At 43.8% G+C, this 27,383-nt stretch overlaps 1 protein-coding gene across 4 annotated transcripts; it reads left to right on the top strand.

Annotated features, from left to right (window-relative positions):
- Positions 1 to 748: 748 nt before the first annotated feature.
- Positions 749 to 27,383, top strand: slc38a10 (solute carrier family 38 member 10). Of its 4 annotated transcripts, none has more exons than XM_080455170.1 (17): positions 749 to 930; positions 1,279 to 1,531; positions 2,823 to 2,940; positions 3,634 to 3,679; positions 4,138 to 4,231; positions 5,042 to 5,185; positions 8,899 to 9,023; positions 12,347 to 12,449; positions 13,042 to 13,224; positions 13,470 to 13,578; positions 16,391 to 16,497; positions 17,852 to 18,005; positions 20,414 to 20,572; positions 20,871 to 21,338; positions 21,587 to 21,667; positions 24,347 to 24,487; positions 24,609 to 27,383. In XM_080455170.1, the coding sequence occupies exons 2-17, from the start codon at positions 1,442 to 1,444 to the stop codon at positions 25,730 to 25,732; spliced, it is 3,246 nt and encodes a 1,081-aa protein (XP_080311296.1). In that variant the 5' UTR covers positions 749 to 930; positions 1,279 to 1,441; the 3' UTR covers positions 25,733 to 27,383. The 4 variants fall into 4 exon arrangements, with proteins under 4 accessions (XP_080311296.1, XP_080311295.1, XP_080311293.1 ...); XM_080455169.1 differs by having other exon boundaries at positions 13,467 to 13,578; positions 21,590 to 21,667; XM_080455167.1 differs by having other exon boundaries at positions 13,467 to 13,578.

The following is a 27,383-nucleotide window of genomic DNA, read 5'->3' as shown; positions in this document are numbered from 1 at the left end:
AGCTCTAGAGCCGTGGTTCTCAAAGTGGATTCCAGGAACTCTTTGGGGTTCCTTTAGAAGGGTCTAAATTGACCCTTACAATTCCGTAACTCTGACAGTATACAAATGGAACCAAATGGACCCTGACGGCTCCATTTGGTTCCATTTGTATACTGTCAGAGTTAAGGGGAGACCTTGTTTGAGAACCATTGCTAGAGAGTAGACAGACAAACAGAATTTGAACGTTTAGTCTTCTAAAGTCCACGTCTCTCATCTGGCCGCAAGAGGGCGCGTGAGTATTTCTGTTAAATGAAATCCAGTCGCCTGTTGTCTTCTCGTTCCCTCTTTGACTCTATAGGCAGTGTTGCCATGACCGCTTATTATAAGCGACTTTGGGCTTCTTTTTCTGTAAAGTTGCTTGTAAATATTGGTAGATGTGGGTTGCAGTTTTTTTTGGGCTTGTTTCTGAAGTGTACTTGCTTATTTAGTCTTTTTTATTAAATGTTTTATTATTATTATTTAAACCACTGGTTCTCAAATATTTTCACGAACATGTTTTGTGTCAGCAGCGGTCAGCAGGGAGCATTTGTGTTGTTAGAATGTTTCAAAAATATTCAAAATATTCCACATTTTATTGCAGATCTACAAGCTCACAACGCTCACAAAAAGCTTTGGATGTTTAGAGTGCTGTCAATGCTCTTTGGGCTTGTTTCCCTAGACCTGGTTGCTTGTTACTCTCACAAAATATGGCAACGCTGTTTATCGGGACTTCCTGGTCACGCGTTCAGGAAATAGTGGAATAATTGTTGCTTTTATCGAGTGTTTTGTAGTTTATGGTCCAGATATGAAGCAAACATTTACCGTTATATTGAGTGTTGAATGACACGGACTTACCGATGATCACATAAACCCAGAGCTGAGAGACAGGAGGGTGCAGTGGGTCGAAGAGAGGTGAGTCCCTCCTGGAACATCCACATAAATATAGTGTTATAAACATGAAAAACACGTTTATATATTATCACTTGTTGTGTCAGAAAGCACCCGTTTACTTTGACAAAAATGTGCTTATTTGGTGATTATCCTTGATGATTTATCAAGGATGTGTGGCAGAGATATGTTTTGTTTTATTTGAACCGAAAGCAAAAACATACATTATAACTTACTAAAACTAATAGACAGTCACTTTGAGGCGTTCTGTTTGGTCTGAAAATGTTCTCAAATCGGCATCCCGGAAGGAGTAACGTATTATGTTTCAGTAAAAGTCTAAAAGCTTTTGTGTTTTTGTTTTTCCATCCTTAGCGCCACGTCATTGATATCAGTGACACTGACACACCCCGAGCCACCAGCCTGTTGCTCCACAGTCAAGACCAAAGGGAAACAGTAGAATCACACCAGCCTGGGTGCCTTTAATCTGCTATTATTTTGACATCGAGTGGAAAACAGTAACGCCTAAACTGTCATCATGACGGCGTCCAACATGGGTCTGATCATGAACGTGGTGAACAGCATCGTGGGAGTCAGCGTGCTCACCATGCCCTTCTGTTTCAAGCAGGTGAGTTTGACACACATACTGTACCTGTGTGAACGCACAGCTGTCCTCAGCATGGCACACTTTGCATAGGGTTTTATGGTGGGATGTATGATAAGAACTGCCCTGCTGTGACCCTATGGAGGCGTGTGTGTGTGTGTGTGTGTGTGTGTGTGTGAACTATGTCCTGACCCACTTCCTGGCCTGGGTCACGTGCAACATATGTCGTGTTTTATTTATTTATTGCTCCTCATGTTCAAATCAGGATTAATCATGTCAGTTAGAATGTATGTATCGATCGCTCAAGTCCAGAGCACTGGTCACTAGAGCATCCTACAATTTGTAACTGGTCCTAGAAAAGTAATCTTAGCATAATACCAGAAATGCCCCCCACCCCCCCAACTGTTTACTGTACATATACCGTATATGTGTATTGCTACTAGTGTTGATGATGTCTTGTTGTATATAAATGTATTTTTTTAAAATATCTCAATGAATTTAATACACACACTTCAAGACTACGATGGAAAAAAGCCCTTAGGGCTTTTTGAGTTATCCTTTTAGCATCATTGTAAAATCGTACCACTGTACTATTTGCAAACTGTTAATAAAGAATACTATTCAATCAATCAATCAATTTATAGTGTTTAAAACAACCAGAGATCGACCAAAGTGCTTCACAGAGTGGACAAACATATCAAAATGTATATGATCAAAGTATGCATGTGCCCTTGCACCTACATTGTCACAAGAAGACATGCTTGACACAGAAAGGAAAATAAATAAGTACACTCACAAATGATTAAAAGCAAGGGAATAGAAGTGAGTCTTGAGTAGGGATTTAACAACCTCAATGGACTGCGCTGATCTAATGTGAAGGGGCAGGCTGTTCCAGAGCCTCGAGGCAGCAGCAGCAAAAGCGTGGTCACCCCTGCTTTTTTGTCTGGTTTGGGGAGCAATCAGCAACAGCATGTCAGCAGACCTCAGCTCTGACTGGGGGTATAAGCCAGTGTGCACTAGTTCAGAAAGACACAAGGCCAGCTCGTGTGAAGTGATTTAAAAACGAATTAAAGAACCTTAAAATCTATTCTAAAATGAACAGGGAGCCAATAAAGAGCGGCCAGAAGTGGAGTGATGTGGTCACATTATTACCTGTCCCACAGATTGTCCCATAATTTCCCACATTTTTTATTCCCCTGGTGGCAAGCATTTCAAGCATTCAGAAGGATTTCACAGTGTTGTAGATTATCAGTAATATTTCATCCTTCTTTTCTGGACTAATCTGTCTCCCTCTCCTTCCTGTCTCTCTCTCTAGTGTGGGATTGTGCTGGGGACTATATTGTTATTCGTCTGCTCTTGGATGACCCACCAGTCCTGCATGTTCCTTGTCCACACAGCCAGCACTACCAAACGCAGGACGTACGCAGGACTGGGTGAGTTAAGACTCCTGATTCACAGCTAGTCTTCACACTGGGACTCTTAATTATTACCCATCGCAGTGAAGTCAGGAAGCAATGTGTTCAATAACACAATTCCTCTGATAAGTCATTTCTTTGTTCATGACACATGCCCACGTATTTAAGACCTTGGCACTGAAGCTGAAGAGTGTGCGGCTACTTTGATCTCCTCTCAGTACCTGCAGCCGGCACCTCAAAAGGGATTGGTGTGCGTTGCACTCCTCTGAACTCTACTTGCCCAATGCCCATGTCATAACATGTTGTAACCCTCCTGAGAAACAATGAGTTAAGCTGCTGTTGCATAGCAGCAAATGGCTGCATAAATATTGTTTAAATGCTAATTATTATAATCCCCTATTTTAATCATAATTATTAATGATATTGGGACCAAATTTATCTCACTGCACATTCTGCAACTTCCAGTTACACTGATTTAAACTATTCAGTGTATTCTGTGAAAGCTGAATTGCTATATATGAATACTTGTGTGCTGTCATAATACTACAGTACTGTGTGATATACGTTGTAGATAAGTGTGACTTCATAAAGTTCAATCTCAACCCTTATCAAGGTGAAAGTTTATTTTGAGCGCCCCTTATCTCAACACCCCCGTCTATGCACTGATAATGCCAGTTAATTCACACACTGACGTCACTTGTTTCTCTGCAGCTTTCCACGCTTATGGGAAACCAGGAAAGGCACTGGTAGAAACCAGGTGAGTTTGTTTGCTTACTCTTGGCGGCGGCATTGAATAGAGATGGAAAGAATAAAAGGGCTCTGGTCAGATTGTGGCACTCAAAGATGCCGTGGTTTAGGTTACGTTACTGTAGTTTGATAGATATTACATTTCTTGTGTTATATGTAGTCATAAGCCACAGAAAATACAGGTGCCACCCAATCATACTACATAATCTACATATGAATAAATATAAATATGATGATTTATCTAAAAACCTTAAAGTACACCATGGCGGCTTATACTGTATTTCTACCATGGGTTGGCCCCAGGGGGAGCCAGACCCCTAACCTTGTTAATGACATCACGCATCAAGTCTAGTGAATTAGCGATGCAAGAAGTAATTATGGAATTTCATCAGTGTTTGTACCACATCCCAAACACATGTACATACACAGCATATACATAACCTTCTATCTCTCTCTCTCTCTCTCTAGTATGATAGGGTTGATGTTGGGGACCTGCATTGCATTCTACGTCGTCATCGCTGATCTCGGCTCCAGTTTCTTTGCTCAGCTGTTGGGGTTACAGGTTAGACTTTGTGCCTTTTGGACTGTTCATATCACTCATTCGCTGATGATTACATAATACTAATAGCTCATAGGTTTCTTTTCAACTACAGCCTTGCTAAATTCAGCCTTCATTGGTTGTAATCTCGAGATGCGCTTTCATGAACTTGAACCTTGTGTTCAGCTGTTTATTTTTGGTTAATTTAAATCAAAGTTTTTAAATTCTGTTTCTGCTCCTACTGTGTTGATATGTTATATTTCCTCTTCGTTCTTCGTACTATTTAATACTAATGCTGGCCTTGTTTGGCTTATGAAACTTAAGCACAGAAATATCTAAAGTTAACATCTAAGCATAAATTAACATTAAACTCGCATTGTCTCCATAAAATGAATTCCTACTCTCCTTTTTAAACACACACCCTATGTACACTTAGTTGACTGGAGGCCCCCAGGGGTCTATACTAGGCTCCATCCTTCTTTCTCTAGTCTACACCAAATCTCCTCGCCATGTAAGCTTGTAGATTTGCCATTCTCATAAAAAAATGTTTTTCCTCTTTCTTATATTATTTGACAATTTTGCCACGTTTGACCAGTTTTTATAGTATATTTTCATTATTTTGTTGATTACTTTCGATGCTGTAATGGCCTTTTTTCTTATTTTTTTTTAGCTAATAAAAAGTCCAGCAATTGTCACTTCTCTGTCATCTGGGGACCCCCCAAAAAACCTGGGGGTCCCGACCCACAGGTTGAGAACTAGTGATCTGAAACACTACACTAAGTTCTGAGAAATGTTTACAATGCTGTCCTGTGTTACCCCCCATCCCCCCTCCAGGTGACGTTTAGTTGCCGTGTGCTGCTGCTGATCGCTGTGTCTCTGTTCATCGTGTTGCCTCTGAGCCTGCAGAGGAACATGATGTCCTCCATCCAGTCCTTCTCAGCCATGGCGCTCATCTTCTACACGCTGTTCATGTTCACGGTGAGCCTGCCGCCACGCAGACACCGACAGACAGACAGACAGACAGACTGTCTGTAATGGAGACAATGAACTAGGGCTTGGCAATACTTTATATCAATAATATATCATATATCGATATCGTGATATGAGACTAGACATCGTCTGGGATTTTGGATATCGTAATATCGTGATAGGATAAATAATACATAAGTGTTGTCTTTTCCTCACTTTTATGCCAAACTCAAATATGTTCAGAAATGGCGGAAATAAACCGATCCACAAGCTTGTTGATGGTCTATTTTCACTATTTCTTTGGGGAGAAAAAAAAACATTTTTTAATTATATTGTCACAATACGATATTATGATCACAATATCGAGACATGTTGTCCAAAATATAATATTAGATATCGCCCAGCCCTTACAAGGAACATCAAATAAGAGAGAAAACATGGCTAAGTTCCCAGGGGCCCTTAAAGACGTCATGGTTTACAGATTTTATTGTTATTTTATTGTAGAATATTGGGGGTCCAGTCTAATATACTTATGTTGTCACAAGGCCCGCTGGCTGGCAGTCTCACAGCTCTTGGCTTGTAAGACCTTCCAGACTTGACACATATTGGTCCTGTTTTAAATGCACTAACACGGCAAATTTAATAACAGAAAACAAAACTTCCCCACAGGTGGCAGTTGTTAAGACTTATATAAAACATATTTTTTATTATATATAATTTTATTTTTCCTGTCTGCTTTACAAGCTCCAGTCCAAACACTACGTATGGGCTTTTTAGCCTGCTTGTTCTCCAACAAGTACATTGGTGTGACTATCGTAGACCCACACAGCAGCTCTGTGTTCTGTTCTGTTGCCTGTAGCTTATCTAGCATTCATAGTTTAAAGCAGTGGACCCCCAAAATGATATGTATTTGGCTGTGGACCATCTCATATTTTGTGACAAGAAGCAAAGATTTGAGTCAAACATGTTGGCTTTAAAAAATATATATTCTAAGATCTTCAAGATTTTTCAAAAAACGCAGATCTACATGCTATGAGCTTGTATATCTGCTATTTTTGAATAGTCAAAGTATAACATATGGTTAAAGTGGTTAAAATGATTGTGACGCTAATTTAGTAACTAATTGTAACTAATTTAGCTGGGGACCCCCTGGTACCCCCGGGGGTCCCCGGACCCCACTTTGAGAGCCACTGGTTTAAAGTTCTCAGTCGCCATGACTGATTTCAGTCATTTTGTATTCCATAGAAGGCCAGCATGTCTTCTATGGAAGCATGTTGCACAGTGAAAATAGCCGATCTACAAGCTCTCAATGCGTCTGACGTATTGAGAGCTTGTAGATGGGCTATTTTCGGTAATTATTTTAAAGATTTGAGCATTTGAAGTGGTCAAACTAGCAATATGTTAAGAAGCATTTTCCATAAAACCCTAATGGTCTCGGATATTTCATAAAAGCAAAAAGTTAAAGCCTCAGTCTTTGATTTCTTCAACTGGTTGGCAGCATGTAGTATGATGTCGTCATAATTTTACATATTGTGTTAATTTTTTTAGGAAACAGCGGTAGTGTGGGAGGCTCATTTCACACTGTTTCACAAATCACATAATGGGACTCGGCCATGCACATTTTTTCAGTCGTGAGATTTTATTTAGCTAATTTTGCTAATTATTTTGTTAATCCATGAGCATTACTGTTATCAGCCCTCCACTTTTTAATTGCTCAGAAAGTTGAAAGTCTATTACTCTGTCATGACGTTCTCTGAATAATCTTTCACTAAATGTGTTTTTGTTTTCTGTATGTTTAAAGCCTTCCATAAACACGACACAGTGCACAGAATTACCTGTGTTTGTATATACTGTATATTCTGTATGAATGTTTTATGTATGTGTGACTGTGTATGTCTCTACATCTGTCTGCCTATCTTGTCGCTGTTGGGTGAATCTGTAAAATATTTATGAAACATACAGACAACCTGGCATCACTATTTTTAGCATGTCATTTTGGTGAAGATTTTCAAAAATGGCAAGAATAACAAGCAATGCGCTGTGAGCTTGTAAATAGCCTGTTTTTGCTACTTTTGTTAGCCTATATTTTACTTCAGGACACAGACAAAGTATAAAATTGGGCATTCATTCATGAAAAAACTAGTTTAATTACGGATAAAGAAGGTTTCTGCCCGACAGCGATGAGATACTGTATAATACATCATGTCAAAACATGTCTTGCTGGTCGTTGTTCTAATAGGCATGTGTAGAGGTGTAGTTTAGAGTTGTAGTGTGTTATTTGGCTGTGCTGTAGCTCTGATTCCACACTGCTACTTAGTGTTGCTGTCCCTCTGACTGCATGTCCATGAGCTGGAGCACTGGTTGGGTGTGTGTGTGTGTGTGTGTGTGTGGATCTAGAACCCAACCAGACCTGGTCTGACCTAGTCCAGACTTCTAACCCTCTAACAGTGACTCTCCTTCCTTCCCGCTTCCCTTCCTTCCTTCCTTCCCTATGTTCTTCCCTTCTTCCTTGGTGGCCTCCTTCTTCCCTCTCCCTCTGACATTTCCTCTCTTTCCCCTTTTTACCTCCTTTTGTCCACTCCTCCTTTTATTATTTATTCATGCACTCCTTCCTTCCTCCCTCCCTTCATCCCAAACGAGTTCCTCTCGGCCCTTCCGTTCCTGTCAACCACTTCCTATCCTCCTCCTCTCCCCTCTGCTGTCACTCCATCACCATCACCCCGCCCCCCTTCACCTCTCCTCCCCTGCCTGTCTTGCTGCTGTGTCTTTTGTTGCCACTGCTATAGATAGTGTTGTCCTCGCTGCGCTACGGCATAGTGTCTGGTTCCTGGGTGGAGCACGTCCACCTGTGGCGCCCCAGGGGCATCATTCAGTGCCTGCCCATTATCGCCACTACCTTCTGCTGCCACCCGTAAGTAAACCACCATAACCACCCACCCATCCTCGAAAATGACGCCCCCGGACAGGGGCGGACTGGACGGGGGTGGAAAGTACCGAAGGGACCCAAACTAACTCCTCGACCCACTCACGCAGTCCGCTCACTCATGCAAATCTTTCCTCCTTGCATCCAAGAGGAGGTCATCGTCCGTTCAAGGGGCGTGTGTGTGTGTGTGGGTGTGTGTGCGTCTCTCGTAGGTGGCAGTGGCATTAAGGCAGCGTTGATACCGTCAACTGTTAAGCAGCTTCTTGACAGGCTTGGCTTGTCCTAGGCCTTCAGCTTAGGACACAGTCTGCTTCCCATTTGTGCCCGCTCACCTAGCAGGAGTGTGGTGCGCTGGGTGTGGGGCGTTGTGAGGGGGGTAGGTGGTGCCTTGTGGAGCTTTTCACTCAGTCCTCAGAGACTGGACTTGGGAACAAATGGAGCACGAGGCAGGAAATACTGCTGCTGACTGAGAACCTGCTTTTAACTTATACGTACCAGTATAATCTATATTTGATTTGATAGATTTTCTACTCTACTATTATTCACTGCTTCTTTTTTAGAATAGTTGTTGCCTTGCTCAATGCTCAGGCAGGCTTTCGTTCAGCATGGTGCATCCTGTCACATCTCCATTTAGTTTTTGTCTTTTGTTGGTCCCGCCCTTACTCTTTTTCTCATTTTCCTCTCTCACATTACCTTTTTCGTGTCCTCCATTCTCCCGCCCTCAGCATGGGCCTTCCTCCTCCTCTTCCTCCAACTCATTGTCTTCATTTGGTTTGGTTCGTAACTTCCTCCCTCCCAGATGGTGCTGTCCTCGTTCAAACATGGGCTGCTCGGTGGCCGGTGGCTGGGGCGGGTCAGTGCTGTGCGCTGGGAAGGCGTGTTTCGCTGCCTCCCCATCTGTGGGATGGCCTTCGCCTGTCAGTCGTAAGTACTTTCCTCTCCCGCCTCACCCCCCCAACCTAATGACGCACGAAAACTAATAAAATGGAACTCTTAATTTCACTCCGAAGAATTGTAAATTACAAGGCTCGTAACATTGATTTCAAGCGAGGGTCTCTGAAGAATCATAAGTCGTTTGGGCTCGTAGGCTTCATGCAGAAAATGGGGGGAAAATATGAGTAGCTCTAATGTACACGCGGTGGGAAAATTATGAAATGCGGGCTCACACTTTTCCGCCGTCTGCCTCATATAGTGGCACGGTGAATCAAATCTTTCTTCGCTATATGCACAAATTTCGCTAACGTCACAATCGCTGCATGAATACCTGCATTATTCCTCCTAGACACTGCTGTGAGGCTTTGGGTTGGTTTCACCGCGTAAAGCGAGATGGACAGATGCGTGACGGAGATAGAGAGGGTGGGAGTGTGGGTACAAAGGGAAGCTGTTATTTTTTATTTTGTTTTATTTATTTTGCTGATGCACTTTTTCTGCACCTGTTAGCCTAACTGGTCAGCATATTCACCTCTGTTGAGCTGTTTGAGCTTCCGTCCTCTCTGTAGTTATCCCCTTTTTAACGTTGTCAAACGTCCTTTAAAAAGAAAGATTGGCAAGACCTTTCTGCGCTTTCCGACTATTTGATTTGACTGAGACAAAGAGGCAGATTAATTCAGATGTGAAAGCAAGCCACGGTTTCTTGGTTAGATTTCATTAAATCTAAGCCTTTTGCGTAATTATGTGTGTATATTAGTTGGTGACAGGTGTCCAGGAGAAGACCGGGTAGTCTGCAGAATTTTGGTAGATACACCTCCCATACTGTACATAATAGCTGAAGAAGGTCCCGAAACTGCAAAATCACACGTCTAATCACCAGAGACGGCATGTGTTTTTTTTCCCCCCCACATACGACTGGAACTCATTAAAGTGTGACAAAACATGTAGATCACAGCCGGTTGGAAAGTAACAGAAGCTCCCCCCCCCCCCCCACAAAGAACTGTCTACTATAGTTTCACTCCTTCCAGCCTTATGAACGCACATCATCTCTCTATCCCTCCACTCTTTTCTCTTTCATCCATTTTTCACCCTCTTGCATGTTCTGTCGCTACCTCTGTTCTGTCGTCACTGCTTTGTTGCCTGCTCTGGGGTGGGTGGTTGGGGTTTGGGGTGGGCGGTTTGGAAGGTGTGAACTCCTGAAATGCTGCGGCGTATAAGGGAAAAGGGGGGGGCAGATAGGTTGTGAGGGGTGTTGGTGGTGTTTGGGTGTGAGAGAGTGAGGTAAGTGTCGGGAAAGAGAGGGTGACTGGCCGCTCTGAGACTGAAACGAGACTTTAATTGTAATCGTATAAGAGCAACATCATATTACAGTACGGTGGGTGTGTGCACTAAAAAGAGAAGTGTGTGTGTGTGTGTGTGTGTGTTGCACAGATACGGTACATTCACTCAGGAGCTTTCAAACGTATGCAGACATGCAGACTTCCTGTTTGCACACACCTACTGTATGTGCATGCACGTGTGTGCCTGTAAGAGTTTTCATGCCCTGTGTGTGTGTGTGTGTGTGTGTGTGTGTGTGTGTGTGTGTGTGTGTGCGCGCGAGCGCACACATACATGTGTCATGCGCGGGTCCCACTAGCGGTGCTAAGTGATATTTGGCAGGGTGTTTTGTTGGCCTGTGGTCAGGCAGAGCGAGGCGAGCGCTGCGCTACGACGGCAGGCAAGCAGGCAGGCAGGCAGGCTGCCGAAGCCAAACCACTAATCAACACGCTGGCCATCCGCCACCTTACAGACACACACTGATGTATTCAGGGGGCTGATTAAACAGCTTTCAGCACATTGGATTTTTATTACGTTCATGAAATGTGTTTACTTTCGCTTAAAACATTACTTAACATCGCCATTATGGAGGCACGGGGGCCGCGGGCCCTGTCGTTTTTTTGGGGGGGGTGGGGGTTTTGTGAGCCAACGCTGTTTGAAAACTGAGAAAACGGTTATCCTCTAACAGAAGAAGAAAAATGCACAATGGAAACGGCGATGCTGCCCGGCTACACGCCATCGTATATCGTGCTGCCATACTTCTGTCTCCCTCTCAATACACACACACCTACACACACACATACCTGCACGTACTTGGGTGACATTTTAAGAGATTCTCCACTCTTTTTCTTTTTTTTAGGGCGGTGCAAAAGGCAAATAAAAACAAATTAGATCCCGAGTCAGAACTACAGAGCAAACGTTGCGTCTTTTAGCTCCCCCACTTACAGTATGGCGTTTTATTTAACCTTGGCTATGAGATTTACGGGTCCGCAGATTAAACAAGCGTCAAAGAATAGCGCCATGGGACAGTGCTTGCCCATAAAACGTGTGTGTGTGTGTGTGTGTGTGTGCATGTGTGTGTGTGAAAGTGAGACGGAGAGAGAGAGGAAAGAGAAAAAGGAGGAGGTGGGAGGGGGTACAGAGAGTTACAGTTTCTTGCTCTCTCTCGTTTGTTCTTCGTATCCGTCTCTTTCTCTGTGTGAGAGAAGGAGAGAGAGAGAGAGAGAGCGAGCACAAAGAGACTGCCAGCTAAGTTTATAATGCTCTAAAACCTGTCTGGCACTAGCTGTGATATATAAGGCCTGTAAATTCCCTGTTTAATGTGAACCCCCCCCCCTCCCTCTCTAGACTCTCTTACAGCACTGGGTCTATGACAGACAAACAGGGAAGGGAAAGAGACAGGCTTACACACAGACAGACAGACAGACAGACAAGAGAATATACTCTGTCTTGGTATCAGTTTCAGCCGGCCTTGGCTCGTCTGTCACCCTCTGTTTCGTGATGCCCTCTGAAACGTGTGCAAACGTGTGTGTGCGCGCGCACACACACACACACACACACACACACACACACACACACACACACACACACACACAGCCATTATTTCCATCCACTGAAACATATCTGCCATTTTGAAACATCAACTTAATCAATTAATTATTGTTTTAATGGTTTCTTTAACCACTTAAGCCCTGTTTCAATCAAATTTAGCCAATCTCCAAGCTATAAGTATATAGATGCAAGCTTGTGTATCGGCTTGTATATCGGCTATTAAAACTATTTTGTACATTTGTACATTTTAAATTCACCTATAATGACTTTCCTAAAATAGGGACACCAGGGTTCAAGTGGTTAATGACACAGTCGTTCACGGAATGAGCTAAATAATGTCAAGACATTCTGTTGCACGCTTGAGCGCACATCGGCGTGCGCGCGGGTCCCATGTGCCTCCTGATGCGGCATGCAGAGTGCCTGTTGTGGGCTTGCTTGTGTCCCTGCAGGCAGGTGCTGCCCACCTACGACAGCCTGGACGAGCCGTCCGTCAAACGCATGAGCACCATCTTCACCTCCTCCCTCAACGTGGTCACCACCTTCTACATCACCGTGAGTGTTGGACGCAGCATGGCAGAACAGACGCTTTTTTAGCTTCTTTAGAGATTATTATTTTTGGGGCGGCTTTTTATGCCTTTATTTAGACAGGGATAGGGAAAGTAAGCTGACAGGAAAATGGGGATCGAACCCGCGACACGCTGTCAGGCTGGCATTGCAGCCTAGGGTGCCTGGACCGTCACGCTACGGCCCAGGCCTTTTATCTTCTTTAACCACTTAAACGTTAGTGTCAACGTGTCTCACCAAATGCTCCGCTATTATGAGAAGCCCAGAATAGGGACACTACAGTTCAAAGAGTTTAAAGAAGACTTTAGGAAGATGCAGTTCATTGGTCACCCTGACATATGAGTTCCATAAAACAGTGGTTCTCAAAGTGGACCCTCCGGGGTTCCTTGAGGGGTTTCCAAATGGACCCTTACAAGTCTGTAACTCTTAAGAGTGCACAAATGGAACCAAATGGACAGGTCCATTTTGTTCCATTTGTGCACTATCAGAGTTATGGGAGTCCTTGAAATGAAAAAGGTTTCAGTTTCAACCACTGCCATTAAACATTTCTCCCCCTTCCTAACTCATCCCCCGGCCCAAGGTGGGGTTCTTCGGCTACGTCAGCTTCATGGAGAACATCGAGGGCAACGTGCTGATGAACTTCCCGTCCAACCTGGTGACGGAGATGATCCGCGTGGGCTTCATGATGTCCGTGGCCGTGGGCTTTCCCATGATGATCCTGCCCTGTCGCCAGGCCATCAACACCATGCTCTTTGAACAGCAGGTAGCTGAACTACGCTCATCATCACATCTCTCTATGCACAGCAACATATACACGTTGTATACGCCCTGCTGTACGCCACGAGAATATAGAGCCTGACTGTACGGGAAATGTCCTTTGCTTTGAATGTACCGTACTCCTATTGTAAACCGTCAAATCTGGCACTGAAGTCACCTTTGTATATAGGATTTTTTTTAAATATATAATTTCTGTCTCTGCCTCTCTCTTCTGTCTCTCTCTCTCAGCAGAAGGATGGGACGTTCACTGCTGGGGGTTATATGCCTCCTCTGCGTTTCAAGATGATCACCCTCTGCATCGTATTTGGCACCATGCTGGGAGGAATTCTCATCCCCAATGGTAACGTGTGTGTGAGAGAGAGAGAGAGGAGTCAGTGATAGAACATCTGAACAGTCCTCTCATACTGTATGTATTGATACGTGAAGAGAGCTGTGTGCTGTGTGTGCGTGTGGCTGGAATTCTTTATCTTGATAGAAAACCTGGATGATTGTGCTGATACTAATTAATAGCAGCAGTAAGAATTAAAGGTTTAAACTTTATTCAAGGTAAAGAAGCTTGTCTGAGCGTATGATGGGAGCATGAAATGGTCCTCTGAAAGGAGAAAAGGCTTGAGGAAACCACAGAAGCAGGAATGGCATGTACCTCCCACATGACCAATGTATGGGTGGTCAGTGAAAAGAATTGTAATTGGCATAGCGACTAAGTTGGGAGAAAAGGGAAAAATTTGAAAAAATTGGGTATTTGCAGTTATAATGCTGCACTCTACACACCAAGGACCCAACATCTTTTCTGCAGAATTGGGCACAATCCTCCCATTTCTAACAGAGCATTGAAACACAAGGAAACATAACTTTTACTGTACAGGAAATAGACTCACTCTAACTGTCAGTTTTGCCATACACACACATTTAAAAAAAAAAAAGAGTTTTTGATTGATTGATTGAATACTTAACAGTTTGAAAAAGAAGCACAGAAAGTACATTTCTATGCAAGGTCTGCTAAAAGGATTAAACCCAAGAAAGCACTATGGCTTGTTTCCATTGGGGTCCATGTGCATTCAATTTTTACGACCACAATGTTTACGCTAGACTAGACATATAATGTCAAAATGTTGCCACAATACAGCCTCTGATGTCATTATCTCTATGTTCAAGATTTACTTTTATTCATAGTTTTCCAATTATGATGATTTATTACAATTATGACATTTAAAATGTTTTTCAAAACACAACATTTGCTGCTACTCCTACACATTTTGTCAAAACACATGATTTCTCATGTCATGTGATACACATAGTTTTGCTATAATTGGTTTCCAAATTTGTGCGATGGGCCTATTTTACAAAAACGCTGCAAATCATGAATGCACCATCCGATTGACCCAAAATTGTAATCATGAAAGGGCCTCAATAAAGAACACCGCCATAAACGCTTTTCACTTGTCGGTGCCACAAATACGAAAAGCTGAACCATATGTCTTAGAAATGCAATTCTTGTCCCCCGCGGATTCCTCGGGTCATGGCGACTGTAATCCAGGACTTATATTGTAGCCACACTTTCCTGAAATTGTCTAGTTCTTATTATAGTGCTTCAACAGAAAGAGTTATCATAGATTATAACACATTGAAAGTTCACAAATTGCACTCACAACCTTTTTGGCTAATTCTGTGTGTGTTGGAGCAGTGGACGTCTACCAAATTGTCAGAGGTATGTGCATGCGACAGAGGGAAATTTGAACAATAGTCTTGAGGTTTTTGCTGTGTGTGTTTGTGTGTGTGTGTGTGTGTGTTGCTGGATGGCTGGAGGTCTTTAAGGTGCATGTGTTCTTTTATGTAGGCAGTGTAGCCGGGGAGCTTTACGACGTGTGTGAATATGACTTTACGAGTCAGTGACTGTCACACTCTAACACAGTCCTTAAATCAGGGCTCTAACTTTTATCTCCTTTTTAGACGAGCAGACGGGAAGATAGGGCTATTATTCTCCCAGACACGTGCACACACGAACACACACAATGTACACGTTGACAAATCCGTGTACATACACACCCATATTGACTCTCCATCAGGTCCTTTTCTTTCTCCTGTACTCTCTGTCTCTTTCTCACTCTCTCACGCACACTCTTAGGCGTGCACACACACACACACACACACACACACACACACACACACACACATGCACAGCTATAGGATGATGTAGGTGTGAAGGTTAGGGTTAGTATATATGTTTTATTCATTCTCGTTATATGGCGGCTGTTTGTTAAAGTTTTGATTAGGTGGACACACTCTCTCACACACACACACACACACACACACACAGAGACACACACACACACACACACACACACACACACACACACACACACACACACACACACACACACACACACGCACACAGTGACTATGTGTGTTTGTCTGGCCCTTTGTGTATCTAATCAGACTAATAGAGTGGGGAGAAAGGAGGGTAGGGCCCCCGAGGGACAACGGACACTAAATCTGAGGGAGACAATATGGCCTGCGTCCCCTGGTTGAAGGATGGGTGGGACCTGGGCCCTACGCCCAGCCAGCCTGGTGCACAGGGTTGAAGGGAGGGAGGGAGGGGGGGTGGGTTGTAGTAGAGCCCGACCGATGCCACAATTTTGAGACCGATTACCGATTATGACCTATATTTTGTCATAAAGTATACCATTTTCTAATAAATTTGAAAAAAAGTTTCTGTTTGAGAACATTTAACTATAATTATATTTAAACACTTAAGCCCTATTAACACAATAAAAGAATTTGCGGATTGTGACGCGTTGTGAGGTACTTTTGTAAAACTTGTGAACATTTTCACCAAGAATGACCTGCCCTAAATATAGGGACGGAAAGGTTGAAAGTGGTTGGGACACATTGGCTGCATAATCAGCCGATACGTCAAAAAAGTCAAATAATGACCGATATATGGGTCAGGCTTTAGTTTGTGGATACAGACGGGCTTGTGGGGCATGCAAGGCTGCTGTCTGTCTGGGGGAACAGGAGCTGGGTGTGGAGAGCAGCGGAGGGAGGTATGAATGGAAATGGCGGTCACAGTAAAATCTTGAGTGGGAGTTAAATTAACTGAAGATTCTCTCTCTCCCCGTCTGTGTGTGTGTCTCTCTCTCTCTCTCTTTCAGTGGAGACCATTCTGGGACTGACGGGAGCCACTATGGGCAGCCTGATATGCTTCATTTGCCCTGCCCTCATATACAGAAAAATCCAGAAGAACGGTCTTGTTGCACAGGTCACTAACACACACACACATACACACACATTTTTACTAGATTTTGGTCAGTAGGTGGCGCGTATGTGCAGTTAGGAGGTTTCTTGGGAAAACGAAACTTACTTCAGTTTGGTGAGAGGAGGGGCTTCCTGGAGTTTTACAGAAAGCATTCCAGTCTCCTAAGCCCGATTTACTTTAACTTTCCATCGTGCATTTATTTGCCATTTGTGTTGAAGTCAAATACTCCAACTCTAATCTAAACCAACCCTCTGACATTAAGGATACATTTTTGAGCTTTTGGGTCGTCAAGATGCCAACACAGCAACAACTTAATCAGATTGAAGAGGTTAGTTACATTCATATACAGTATATAAATATATTTATATTATATTTATTTTCTGCCTTTGGTAGAGGGAGTCGGGAAGTGACACGTAGCAACGGTTGCCGGGCTCTGTAATCAAACCTGCGACTTGCTGTCATAATAAGGCATTAGAGCCTATATGTGGTATGGGCCTAACCACTAGGCCATCGTCGCCCCAATTTAGATTTAAAATGCGGTACTTATACTGTATGTACTCTGGAAACTTTGTTTTATACACTTAATAGTGGCCGCAGTGCAAGTTCATAGAAACCCTCCTCCTTTTACTTCTAGCTTTTATCGACTCTTATTATAATATTGTACTTAATTGGAAAAGTGCAATAAGAGCAAGTAAAATTCTAATACTGACTTTATCACAAAGTTCAATGTCAATGATCCTAGAATGACTGCTGGGTTACACTTTGGTAGCAATAAAAGGCCTGAGGGCCAAAGTAACGGCACACACCTCAGTGTCACCATGTCACACCAGCAGCTTGTGAGGTCATGCTTACTCTTCAAAAATCTAACACAAATTGTCAAAAATGAATAAATACAAATCTATAATTTGAAGGTTTAGAGAGTAGAGGCGTGAGTTTATCAAACAAAATAATGGCTCTTTTTGGCTAAGAAGGGTGACCTAGAACCTTTCATAGCCTGAAACTTTCCAGAACCTATGAAGTTCTATGAGTGATTTGTTGTTGTTGTTGACGTTTCCATTATAACGACAACCACCCCTGAAAAGGGACTTAATTGAAATGTTGTGATAGTTTGAGCTTGTAGATCTGGTATTTTAGAAAACATTTGAAAGTGCAAGTTGAAGTTCTGAGTATTGGGTGCCCAGAACTCAGGGTTTGTACCTCCTCCTGAGCAGAGCCCAAATTAGGTTCTGAGAACCCTATCTGAAACCGAGCTGTGGTGCATGGAAACCCATGAAATACATGATTACACGGCACGTTCGCTTAGTTCTTGTTGTAACCTGTTCTCTCTCTCTCTCTCTCTCTATCTGTGTCTCTGCAGTTGGTGTTGTGGGTGGGCCTGGGCATCTTGCTCATCAGCACCTTCACCACGTTGTCCATCTCCTCCGTCAGCCCTGCTCCCCACAAACAAGTCCCGCCTCCACCAGCCCCCGATAAGAACATCCCGCTGCTACCGGACCTCCCAGAGTCACACGGTAAAAAAAAAAAAGAAGTCACGTCACACAACTGAATGCCCTGGCGCCCGGCAGTCAGTTCCCCCACTGTGGACTCTCTGTTGAAATTGGTTCACTAATGAGGCATGGAAACATGTAACTCAAGGGGGTGGGGGGGGGGGCACCAATGCTGGAGATGCACATGGCTTCTGAAAGCAGACAACCAACGCGGCGTATAATCACGTTGTGCACGGGGCACTGATGGCGGCGCAGAACGTCTTTACCACAAGTCGTATTTATTATTTTTATATTTATATCAGAGAAACGGAGCTGAAAGACACCAGCCTGGAGGGGCCAGGAGCAAATACAACCAGAGAGTGAGACTAAAACAAAGGCAACAAAGACCTCTGTTAAAGAGAGAAGGGTAGGAGGGGGGGGGTGTCTCTTTTATCTCTCAGAGAATGAAAAAGACGAGAGGAAAAAGAGATGGTGCGAGTGAGTGACAGATGGATGGGACGGGCAGGGCTTGGAGATAACCTCTTGATAATATCTAAGAGCAGCGTCGAGGGCTTGACATTGATGGAGCGAGAGTGATGCCCTTCAAACTCCAGCGGTTTCTCATTTTCCCTGCCCAATCTAGGCCCTTCGTCTCCCTCTCCCCCTCTTTTCTGTGTCTCTCCCTGCACATACACACCTCCTACATTGTCTCTACCCCCCATATCTCCTGTGGCAGCTATAAAATGCCTGCTAGGCTTGACTGTGAAGATGACGGGGTAAGGGGGGGCGTGATATGGGTTCGGGGGTTTGGGGAAGGTTCTGGGGTGTGGAGGAAACGAACAGAGATGAGAGGTGGGGGGGGGTAGACGGGAGCGTTCTGGGGTTTGGGGGTGGAAGAGGAAAGAGGCCCGTGGTGGTGGGGGGGATATGGGGGGGCGGCGGCAGTGGAGAGAGTGGGATGAAAGAAAAGACGGACAGATGAACAGAGGGAGGGATCGTAAAGATGAGAGAGAGCTTGACAACTCCGTCGCTCTGTCATTATCCACACCAACACACGTATGTTTGTTAACCCGGTCCATGACGCTGTTCACTCTTTCTTTCTTTTGCACTTATGCTCTCTTTCTTTCTTTCTTTTCTTTGTGCAGTATGTTTAAGCTGAAGCACACACAGGCTCACCTCCACACCTGTTTCCTGTTTATGACTGTAATTTGGGAAGTAGAGAGGAAAAATGTTTCCCCCTCTGTTCTACATTTTCTGTCTCTCGTTATTGTCCCTCCACTTCATTGTCTTTTCTCTTTGTCCTGCTGGTCACTGGTTCTCAACGTCTGGTCCGGGGACAACCAAGTGGACCATTCCAGGGTCTGCAATTCTAAGATTGTTAAATTAACAGTGTAGATCGGGGTTCCAGTATAATTTAGTTGGGTGATTCTCAACCTTGTTAATTTAAAGGACCCCCATTTGTACACTCAGATTACAGATCCCGTCTTTTTGGACTCCTGGTGGTCCCCGGACCCAACGTTGAGAAACGGTGCTCTACTTTGTGTTTCAAGGGTCTTACTGTTATCAGTGTTTGCTGACACCTGGTGGATCCACTGTAGTTTTGAAACGGAATGCAGACAAATATTATGTTATTTTGAAGGGTTTGATATTCCTTAACCACTTCAAGCCTGTATACGTAATTGACCAGAATCCCCCTTGGGTCTCTATACTAGGCCCCCTCCTTTTTTCCCTCTACACCAAATCTCTTCACTGAAAATAGCAGATCTACAAGCTCACAACACGTCACATTGCGGGTCCTTAGATCGGCTGTTTTTTACATAATTTGACCCCAGAATAGGGACACTAGGGTTCATGTGGTTAAGATGGATTTGTTTGCAGCCCAATTGATGCACACAAGACAAAGAAAAACCATGATGTACAAATATTTTCTTATCTAACGGTACATAACAAGCATGTCACCAACCTCAGAACCAAGGAGTGTAAAAACTGTTAATAAAAAACACGAATCAGAGTTACTACGGTTTTGTTTTTGTTTTTAAGCTTGCTTTTAGACAGATGCTAAATTCATAGTTTTTGCTACCAAGTAGAGATTTCGCAAGACATTTCACCCTGAGGCAGGCTGCAGTGTGGGCGAAGGAAGCTGCAAATCAGTTGGATGTTGATGGACATAAAACACAGCAGTACTCCATGAAATCCATTAGAGGAATCTTATAATAATGACATGGTGTGTGTGTACTTGTATTACTATTCTTGTGGGGCCAAATTTGAGAAATAGATGTTGTGAGGACCATTTTCATTTTTGTTTAGATAGGCTTACAAATAGAAAAGATTCAGGTTGACATTGGGGTTGAAATTAGGCATTTGGGTTAGGTTTTGGATTTAGGGGTTATGTCTGATTTATACTTAGTTAGCACGTTTGTATAAATCAAATGTTTGTGTGTGTGTGTGTGTAGACAAGAAGCCAGTGGAGATGGTGGAGAGACCCAAGCTCCCAGTTGTTGACTTGCAGCAGCCTGTGGATAGGGACCCAGCTGAACCCCCACAGATCAAGGTGCCAGTGAATGTCCCCGAACGGAAGAAAGAAGAGGTGCAGCTGGATCGGCCTGAAGCTGGTAAGAAAACCATTTAAATGGGACTGTTGTCTGAGCCCCCTCGGTAGAGCCCAGGGGCTCAAGCAGCCACCACCAAAACCACATCCTCAATCCGTGGTTCCAGTTGAATAACATTAGACTTAATTGATTTAGTAGATTTTTTTTCTTCTTTTCGTGTAGCTTCATTGATATATTACGTTTAAAAAACGAATTTAAAACAGGCTTCTCGATTACTTGACTAATAGTAAACGTAATAGATAGAATAATCGCTAAGAAAATAATCTATTTGCAGTGCTGATCTTGTACATCTTGTCCACAGGGGTAGCAGTGCCAGAGGGCGAAGCCCACCGCCACGAACCGCCCATCCCCCACGACGAGGTCCAGATAGAAGAGAGGAAGAACGTGGCAGAGCTGGAGGCAGAGAAGCAACAAGCTGTCCCCGCTGCAGGAGGAGGGGAGGTGGCATCCCAGGGGGATTCAGAGCAGGGCCGCGCTCTGGACGCCAAGGACCAGAAAGAGGAGAAGGCTGACGACCAACAGAAACCCGCTGTGGCGGTGGTGCGTAAAGAGGAAGTGGACTTGGGCGGAGGCGAGGTCGTGTCCAATGAGGTGGTGGACAAGCCTGGTGCGGAGGCGGGCAAAAAGCAGGAAGTTCCCCCGCCAAAAGACGCGGAGAATTTTGCCCCCGTCATAGAAGCTCCTGCCGGCAAGGCAGCGGCTGCGGTCGATCACGCCGCAGCGGCGCAGGTCGACGAGGCAGGCAAAGCTCCAGTGGCTGCTGGCAAAGGTGAGCGCTGGTCATGATCAGGGGGGAAAACTTACATGTCATTTTCTGTGCAAAGACAGTCAATCCAATAGGGTCTGACCCGTGATATTTTAAGGGTCCAAAACGTAATCTTAATCTTCTACATAAAAATAGAATGATGATCCCGACATCCAATATGTGACAAGGCCAGGGTTTGAACATTCTTAAAGTAAGTGTTGTTTGTTAAAATCTCACATGGGAATCTGTCTCAAACTCATTTTGTTCTCTAGCAGCTCCACTTCCTGAAGGAGGACGTCGCGCTGCGGACAGCAAAGCGGACGGCAAAGATGCAGTGGATGAAAAGATGGAAGGTGAGGAAGTGGATGGAAAGGCACAAGGGATTTTAACCAGTTTCAATCTGGCGTCCCTATTGTGGGCATGTTCTTTAGGTGATCATTTTCTTTGAAGATTTTAAAGCATCTTCACTAAATTTCGAAAACTATTGACATTTTCAAAAGTACGGAACATAGCCAGTCTACAAGCGCTGTGAGCTTGTAGACTGGCTATTTCCGCTATTCATCGTACCATGAAGTATATAGGGCCTAAGTGATTAAGTGAAGGGAAGTTGATGGGGTGGGTGTATTGTTGGGGAGGTCGTATTGTTGGGGAAACCTCTCTAGGCAGTGACTGCTGTCAGTTCAGTCACCCACTGTGGAAAAGTGAAGAGACGGGGCATTGGGCATGGGGCGGCCATAGCTGAGTGGTTAGTGAGCCCGCCTAGGGAGCCAGAGGCCCTGGTTGCCCCTGGTACGATTCCAGGCCACGCCAGCATATGTGTCGATGAAATGAAATTTGTCCCTGAGCAAGACTCTTAACCCCTAATTGCTCACAGGCCCTCATTGGAAACAAGCCCGCAAGGACTTTCATGAACGTCCTGTTAAAAGGAATTATCCTTATCCTAGACCCTCTTCATCGTCACCTGGTAAATTATTTGTAACTCTTAGGACTTTTACAATATTTTATTGGAATGAAAAGGATTTTGTGAAAATCTTCGTTTTCCACCCATGGGAAATTTGCTCTACCTTTGCCAAGTGTGGAGTTTTACCTCGTGGTCACTGGTCAGTGACATGTTACTTGATGCTGCTGGCTTTCCTCTGCATCTACTCTTGCTTTGATCTTTTACCTTGTAATATCATCCCTGCTATATATATTTTTTCCCCGACTCCAAAGTTTGACTCCACTGCGGTGCCTTAGCTTGGCCGAGCAGCCATACCAGCACAATTGGACACGTTCACGGGAGGGAAGCCGGCGATCTTTGCCTGTCAATGGGGGGTGTTGAGCGGTGAGGAGAAGGGTGGGGACGCTAAGTCCTCCCGGTGGGGGCTCCTCACTGGCAGGTGACCCAGTAGGGGCTGCAGTGACAACTGCACAGAAAGGTTTGGGGAATTCAGGAATTTGCATAACGACCAAATTGGGTACTCTAAATTTAGAAGAAAAAAAAGGGGCACTCAGATTTAGATTTTTATATTTGATTAAATGAAATTGCACTTAGTTGATCCTGAGGGGAGATATTTGTTATAGTAAATAGTTAAAATATTCGTTAAAAAGACAACAATAAGTCAGTACTCAGTACTAATATACACATTAGTCATGCATAGTGTAAAACTCCCTTAAAATACCATACTGGTGGTATGGTACTGTATGTTTAACCCATTGACTATGACGGCATACTTCACATTTCTGCTTACCATTTTCCAAAGCATACCATTGTTCTTTTTTCTTTCTTTTTTTTAGAAGCCTTCAGTATGGTTTGAAAATCAACTTGCAGCAACTTTACATGGGAATTGCTTGAAATAAGTCACCCAACATCCAACAATTTGGTTATGTTTGATCAAACGTATTAGCGTAGAGTGATTTCAAAAGTCTAGTTGAAAATAGTCTCTGGAGAAAAAAATGATTTACTTAACGGAAACAGAAATATGAGCTGGAGAAGCAGAGCATTTTAAGTTGGGTTTTAAAGAAAATCTTTCCAAAATCTAATAAAATGTAGCATGCTTAGAAAAATTGTTTAAAGTAATGTAAAATATATCATGAGTCATAGTCCTTTAACCGCTGTACCTACCTACAACTAGTGAGTCACTACTTCTCAGCATTGCTTTAAAGATGATATATCTAGTGCACATGTACAGCCTAAACAGTAATATAATAGTATAAGTGCATAATATAAATATACGTATCTATATACAGAGATGTCTCTGTCACTTCTTGACTTTGCTTGATAAAGTCAACAAGTCATTTTGGCCTTACTTTGTTGACGCTTTCTCTTTATTTTGTTTTACCTGCCTCTTCTCTTTTACCTCTTTTTCTCTCTCTGCCGGGCTCCTATCACAGTGATAAAAAAGCTGGTTGCAGGTATGAACTCCCTCCTCTCTCCTCCCCTGTCCTTCTCTTTACTTTGTCTGTCTCTCTAATTTGTTATAATTTGCATTCAATGGGTCCGTAAATGAATGAGTTCCGTCGTCGGAGAATCTAGCAATCTGTAGCAATCACTTTTGCCCTATCCCTAATAACTTCACCCCTCCCAAGCATTCACCCACTCACCGTGTCCTCAAATCCAGCTTGTGTGTATTATTTTCAGTTCTTGGAGATTGCCATTATGATAGTTTTGAGATGCCACAGCCCATATTTGAGTATTTAGACTTCCGTCTCTCCATCAGTCTTACCGGCGGGATTCCCAAACATAGAAACTACCATGTCAAACAAATCCTAACCACTGATTTGTAATCACTGAACCATGCGGTTGGTATAATGAGTGTTGGAAATCTGCATTGACATAATTGTCCTAAATGTAGGGACAGCCTAAAAACCTGTCCCTACATTAGCATGAACATGAGACTCTGACACATCCTCATGCATCTCGCTAGGTTAATCTGTGTAGCTGATGCAAAGTCATCCAAGTTTGGCTCCAGTTGCACATGGCGAACATTTGCTACTCTGTTTTTGTGTGTTTGGTCCTCTCTGACTCGGTCTCTCTCTCCCCTCTCGTGCAGAGGGTCAGTTGGACCACGACGTGCTGCTGCAGGTCATCAAAGAGCAACAGGAGCAGCAGAAGAGACTCCTGGACCAGCAGGAGAAACTCCTGGCTGTCATAGAGGAACAACACAAGGAGATCCACCAGAAACAGCCAGGCCGTGGGTGCCCACACACATCACCTACATATAAATGAGTGCACACACAAACGTGCACATCACAAATGCTTTAAAAAAATTGTTTAACCACATGAGAACTATGCATATTTAAATGTCTTAACAGTGGGTGCTTCGGAAGGCGAGGAAGAAAAAGGCGTCAAGAAACATCTGGAGGTGATTGAGGGCGCAGCAGTGAAGCCCAAAGACCCAGCCCAGCAGGGTGCAGCTGTCCTGGATTCAGATCCCAAGCCACCCGGGGATCCGGTTGGAGCTGGTGCTCTGCAGGCTGGAGGGGCCGAGCCTCATGCCGTCCCTCAGAATCAAGCCCAGGCTGTTGCTGGGAATCCAGAGGGCCAGGCCCCTAAAGCAGTGGCTCCCGTGGCCTACAAGGAAGACAAGGAAGACGCCCCAGCTGCTGTAGTAGCTGCAGTAGAAACGGAACGGGGGGCTAGAGGAGTGCCACTGCGACAACCACAACCAGATGAAGCACAGGCGTCCCTGCCTAAACACCAGGAGGGAGACATGGTGAAGGAGAAGGAAAGAGCCGAGAAAGAAAGGATCGACAAAGAGGTGCAGGCGAGAGTCGAGAAGGAACGGCTGGAGAGGCTGGAGAAGGAGAGGGCAGAGAAAGAGAGGATTGAGAAGGAACGACTGGAGAGGCTGGAGAAGGAGAGGATCAAGAAGGAGGTGCAGGCGAGAGTGGAGAAAGAACGTCTGGAAAGGGAGAGGAAGGAGAAGCTGGCTAGGGAACAGGAGAAGGAGAGGGAGGAGCAGGAGATGGAGAAAGCTGATAAGGAGATAGTTGAGAGAGCGAGGGAGGTGAAGGAGCTGCAGGAGACGAAGGAGAGAGTGGCCCAGCTGGAGCGGGTCATAGAAGCTAAGAATGCAGCTGAAGCTGCACGGGCCGTGAAAGAGGACGGAGACGCACCTCTGAAGAAAGGAGGGCGGGACCTTAAAGCGGGACAGCTGGCTGACATCGGGGGCCTTGAAAACAAAGTTCAGGCTCAACCCCAAGGCGCCCAAGAGAAGGCCAAAAACCCAGGAGACACAGACCTGAGGAGGAGACGGAGGGAGCTGGCACCCAGAGCCCTCACGGAGGGGGAGGAGGCTGGGGTGCGGGGGCTGGAGCACCTGCTGGACCTGGGGGGCCCAAACCTCCATGCGGCACTTGAGGGACAATTACTGGGTGGTGCTGTGGTGCACACGCGACAGATCAAAGAGGCCCCAGAGGCCGAGGAGAAGATCTAATACACACACAGACAGAATTTTGTGCACATGAAGAACGCCCTAATACTAAGGATCAGAGCATCTTTGCCTTACCGTCTCTCTTGGCTTCAGACATGGAGCCACACAATGTTGACACAATAACATGGCAATTATTTTAGCTGAATATTGCAAAATCCATGGCGATACATGTAGGCACAAGTTATTCTACTTGGCCTTTTTTCCAGCATAAACTAAATTGAATCATTTTCAGGTGGAGGATCAAACCGACAACCATTCACTGCCATTATCCGTAATTGAAAGGACTGTCACCTTTCTGACTGCAAAGAAATATCAGACTCTTACAATTTGTATATTTTCAAGTGTCAGCAATGATGCCATTTCAGTATTTTCCTCATCAATTGTGCAGCCTTATTTAATATGGACCAGTAGGAACAAGTGTACCCCATTATCAGCATTCCAGTCCATAGGGAACAGATTCAATATTCTCCATCTCTTTTTTTTTTTAATGAAAAAAAGCTTCCAAACCAAAAACTGCTTTATTACTAAATGCTCATTTGCTTTTTCCATGAGGATTTTGACCGTTTAGTAAATAATATTGTGGACTGTAACAGTTTAACAACATTTACGGTTTTCTTTGCTTTGATATTGTATGTCACTCAACAGTAATCCAAAGTCTTTATTGAAGAGCTATTTTATGTAAGATATTAAGTTATTTTTATCTTGGTGTGAGGTGAAAGTTTTGTAGAGTCTATGCTGAAATGCATGTAAATCTATGCAAAGTCCATACTATGGAGGGATTTGAGGAGCAAATATCCAATGGCTGTATTTAAGTCACTTTATTTGTGTTTATTCTCCCAGTGGTTATGTGGAGTCCGTCTTTGTGTAGAGAATGTGATTTGGTTTTCTTTCATTGTTCTCTTTACCGTTTTTGTCTTTACCGTTTTTGTTTTGATCATTCTCGGTCAATTATTGTTTGGTTGTCTGTTACTTTGAGATGTAAATATTTAAGTCCTTATTTCTGAATCTGCTATGTTGTATAAAAAAGTATTTGTGCTCAGTCAGTTTTATTAGCATTCCTTTGTGTATGACTATCATTTTGAAATGTAATGTCATTCTGAAAAATGATTCAATGCAGAAGCTATATGTGATACTGCAGTTGTATTCTTATTTTATGTGATTTCTGGAATTTCAGGAGGTCTGAGGTTAGTTATTTTCAATTGACTTCACATGGTGGCCATTTTGCTATTATTTTATACTTGGTATAAACACACAGAGTATGACCCACCCCCACCCGACTGCCGAGTATGAAGTAAGAGCAAAATGGCTGCTGTGTGAATAATATCTCTCAGCTGTTTGTTTCGGTCAGTGCGTGCCTTCAATAGATATGCTGTTGCAGGATTCTTTGAACGGTAGTAGCTTGTTCATTTGCATTCCTTGATTTACTTCCACTGCCTCATCCAAAACATTTAAGATGAATAATTGAATAAAATGCTGACTGTTTCTGTGTCTGTATGTGAACCAAGTTTTCAAACAGTTTATCTCCCCGCTGTTCCCCCATCATCAACAAGCACTTCAGTGGTTGTTGCTTTTACTAGATGTTTGTACTAGATGCTATTTTTCTGACTGGATTTAATATGTATAATAAAACTGTAATTATTCTGTTTACACATGG

The sequence above is a fragment of the Gymnoscopelus braueri genome (assembly GCF_963280865.1).
Source record: "Gymnoscopelus braueri genome assembly, chromosome: 17".
Taxonomy (NCBI): Eukaryota; Metazoa; Chordata; class Actinopteri; order Myctophiformes; family Myctophidae; genus Gymnoscopelus; species Gymnoscopelus braueri.
Note: the sequence above shows the minus strand (reverse complement) of the source record. Positions and strands in the feature narration are given on the sequence as shown.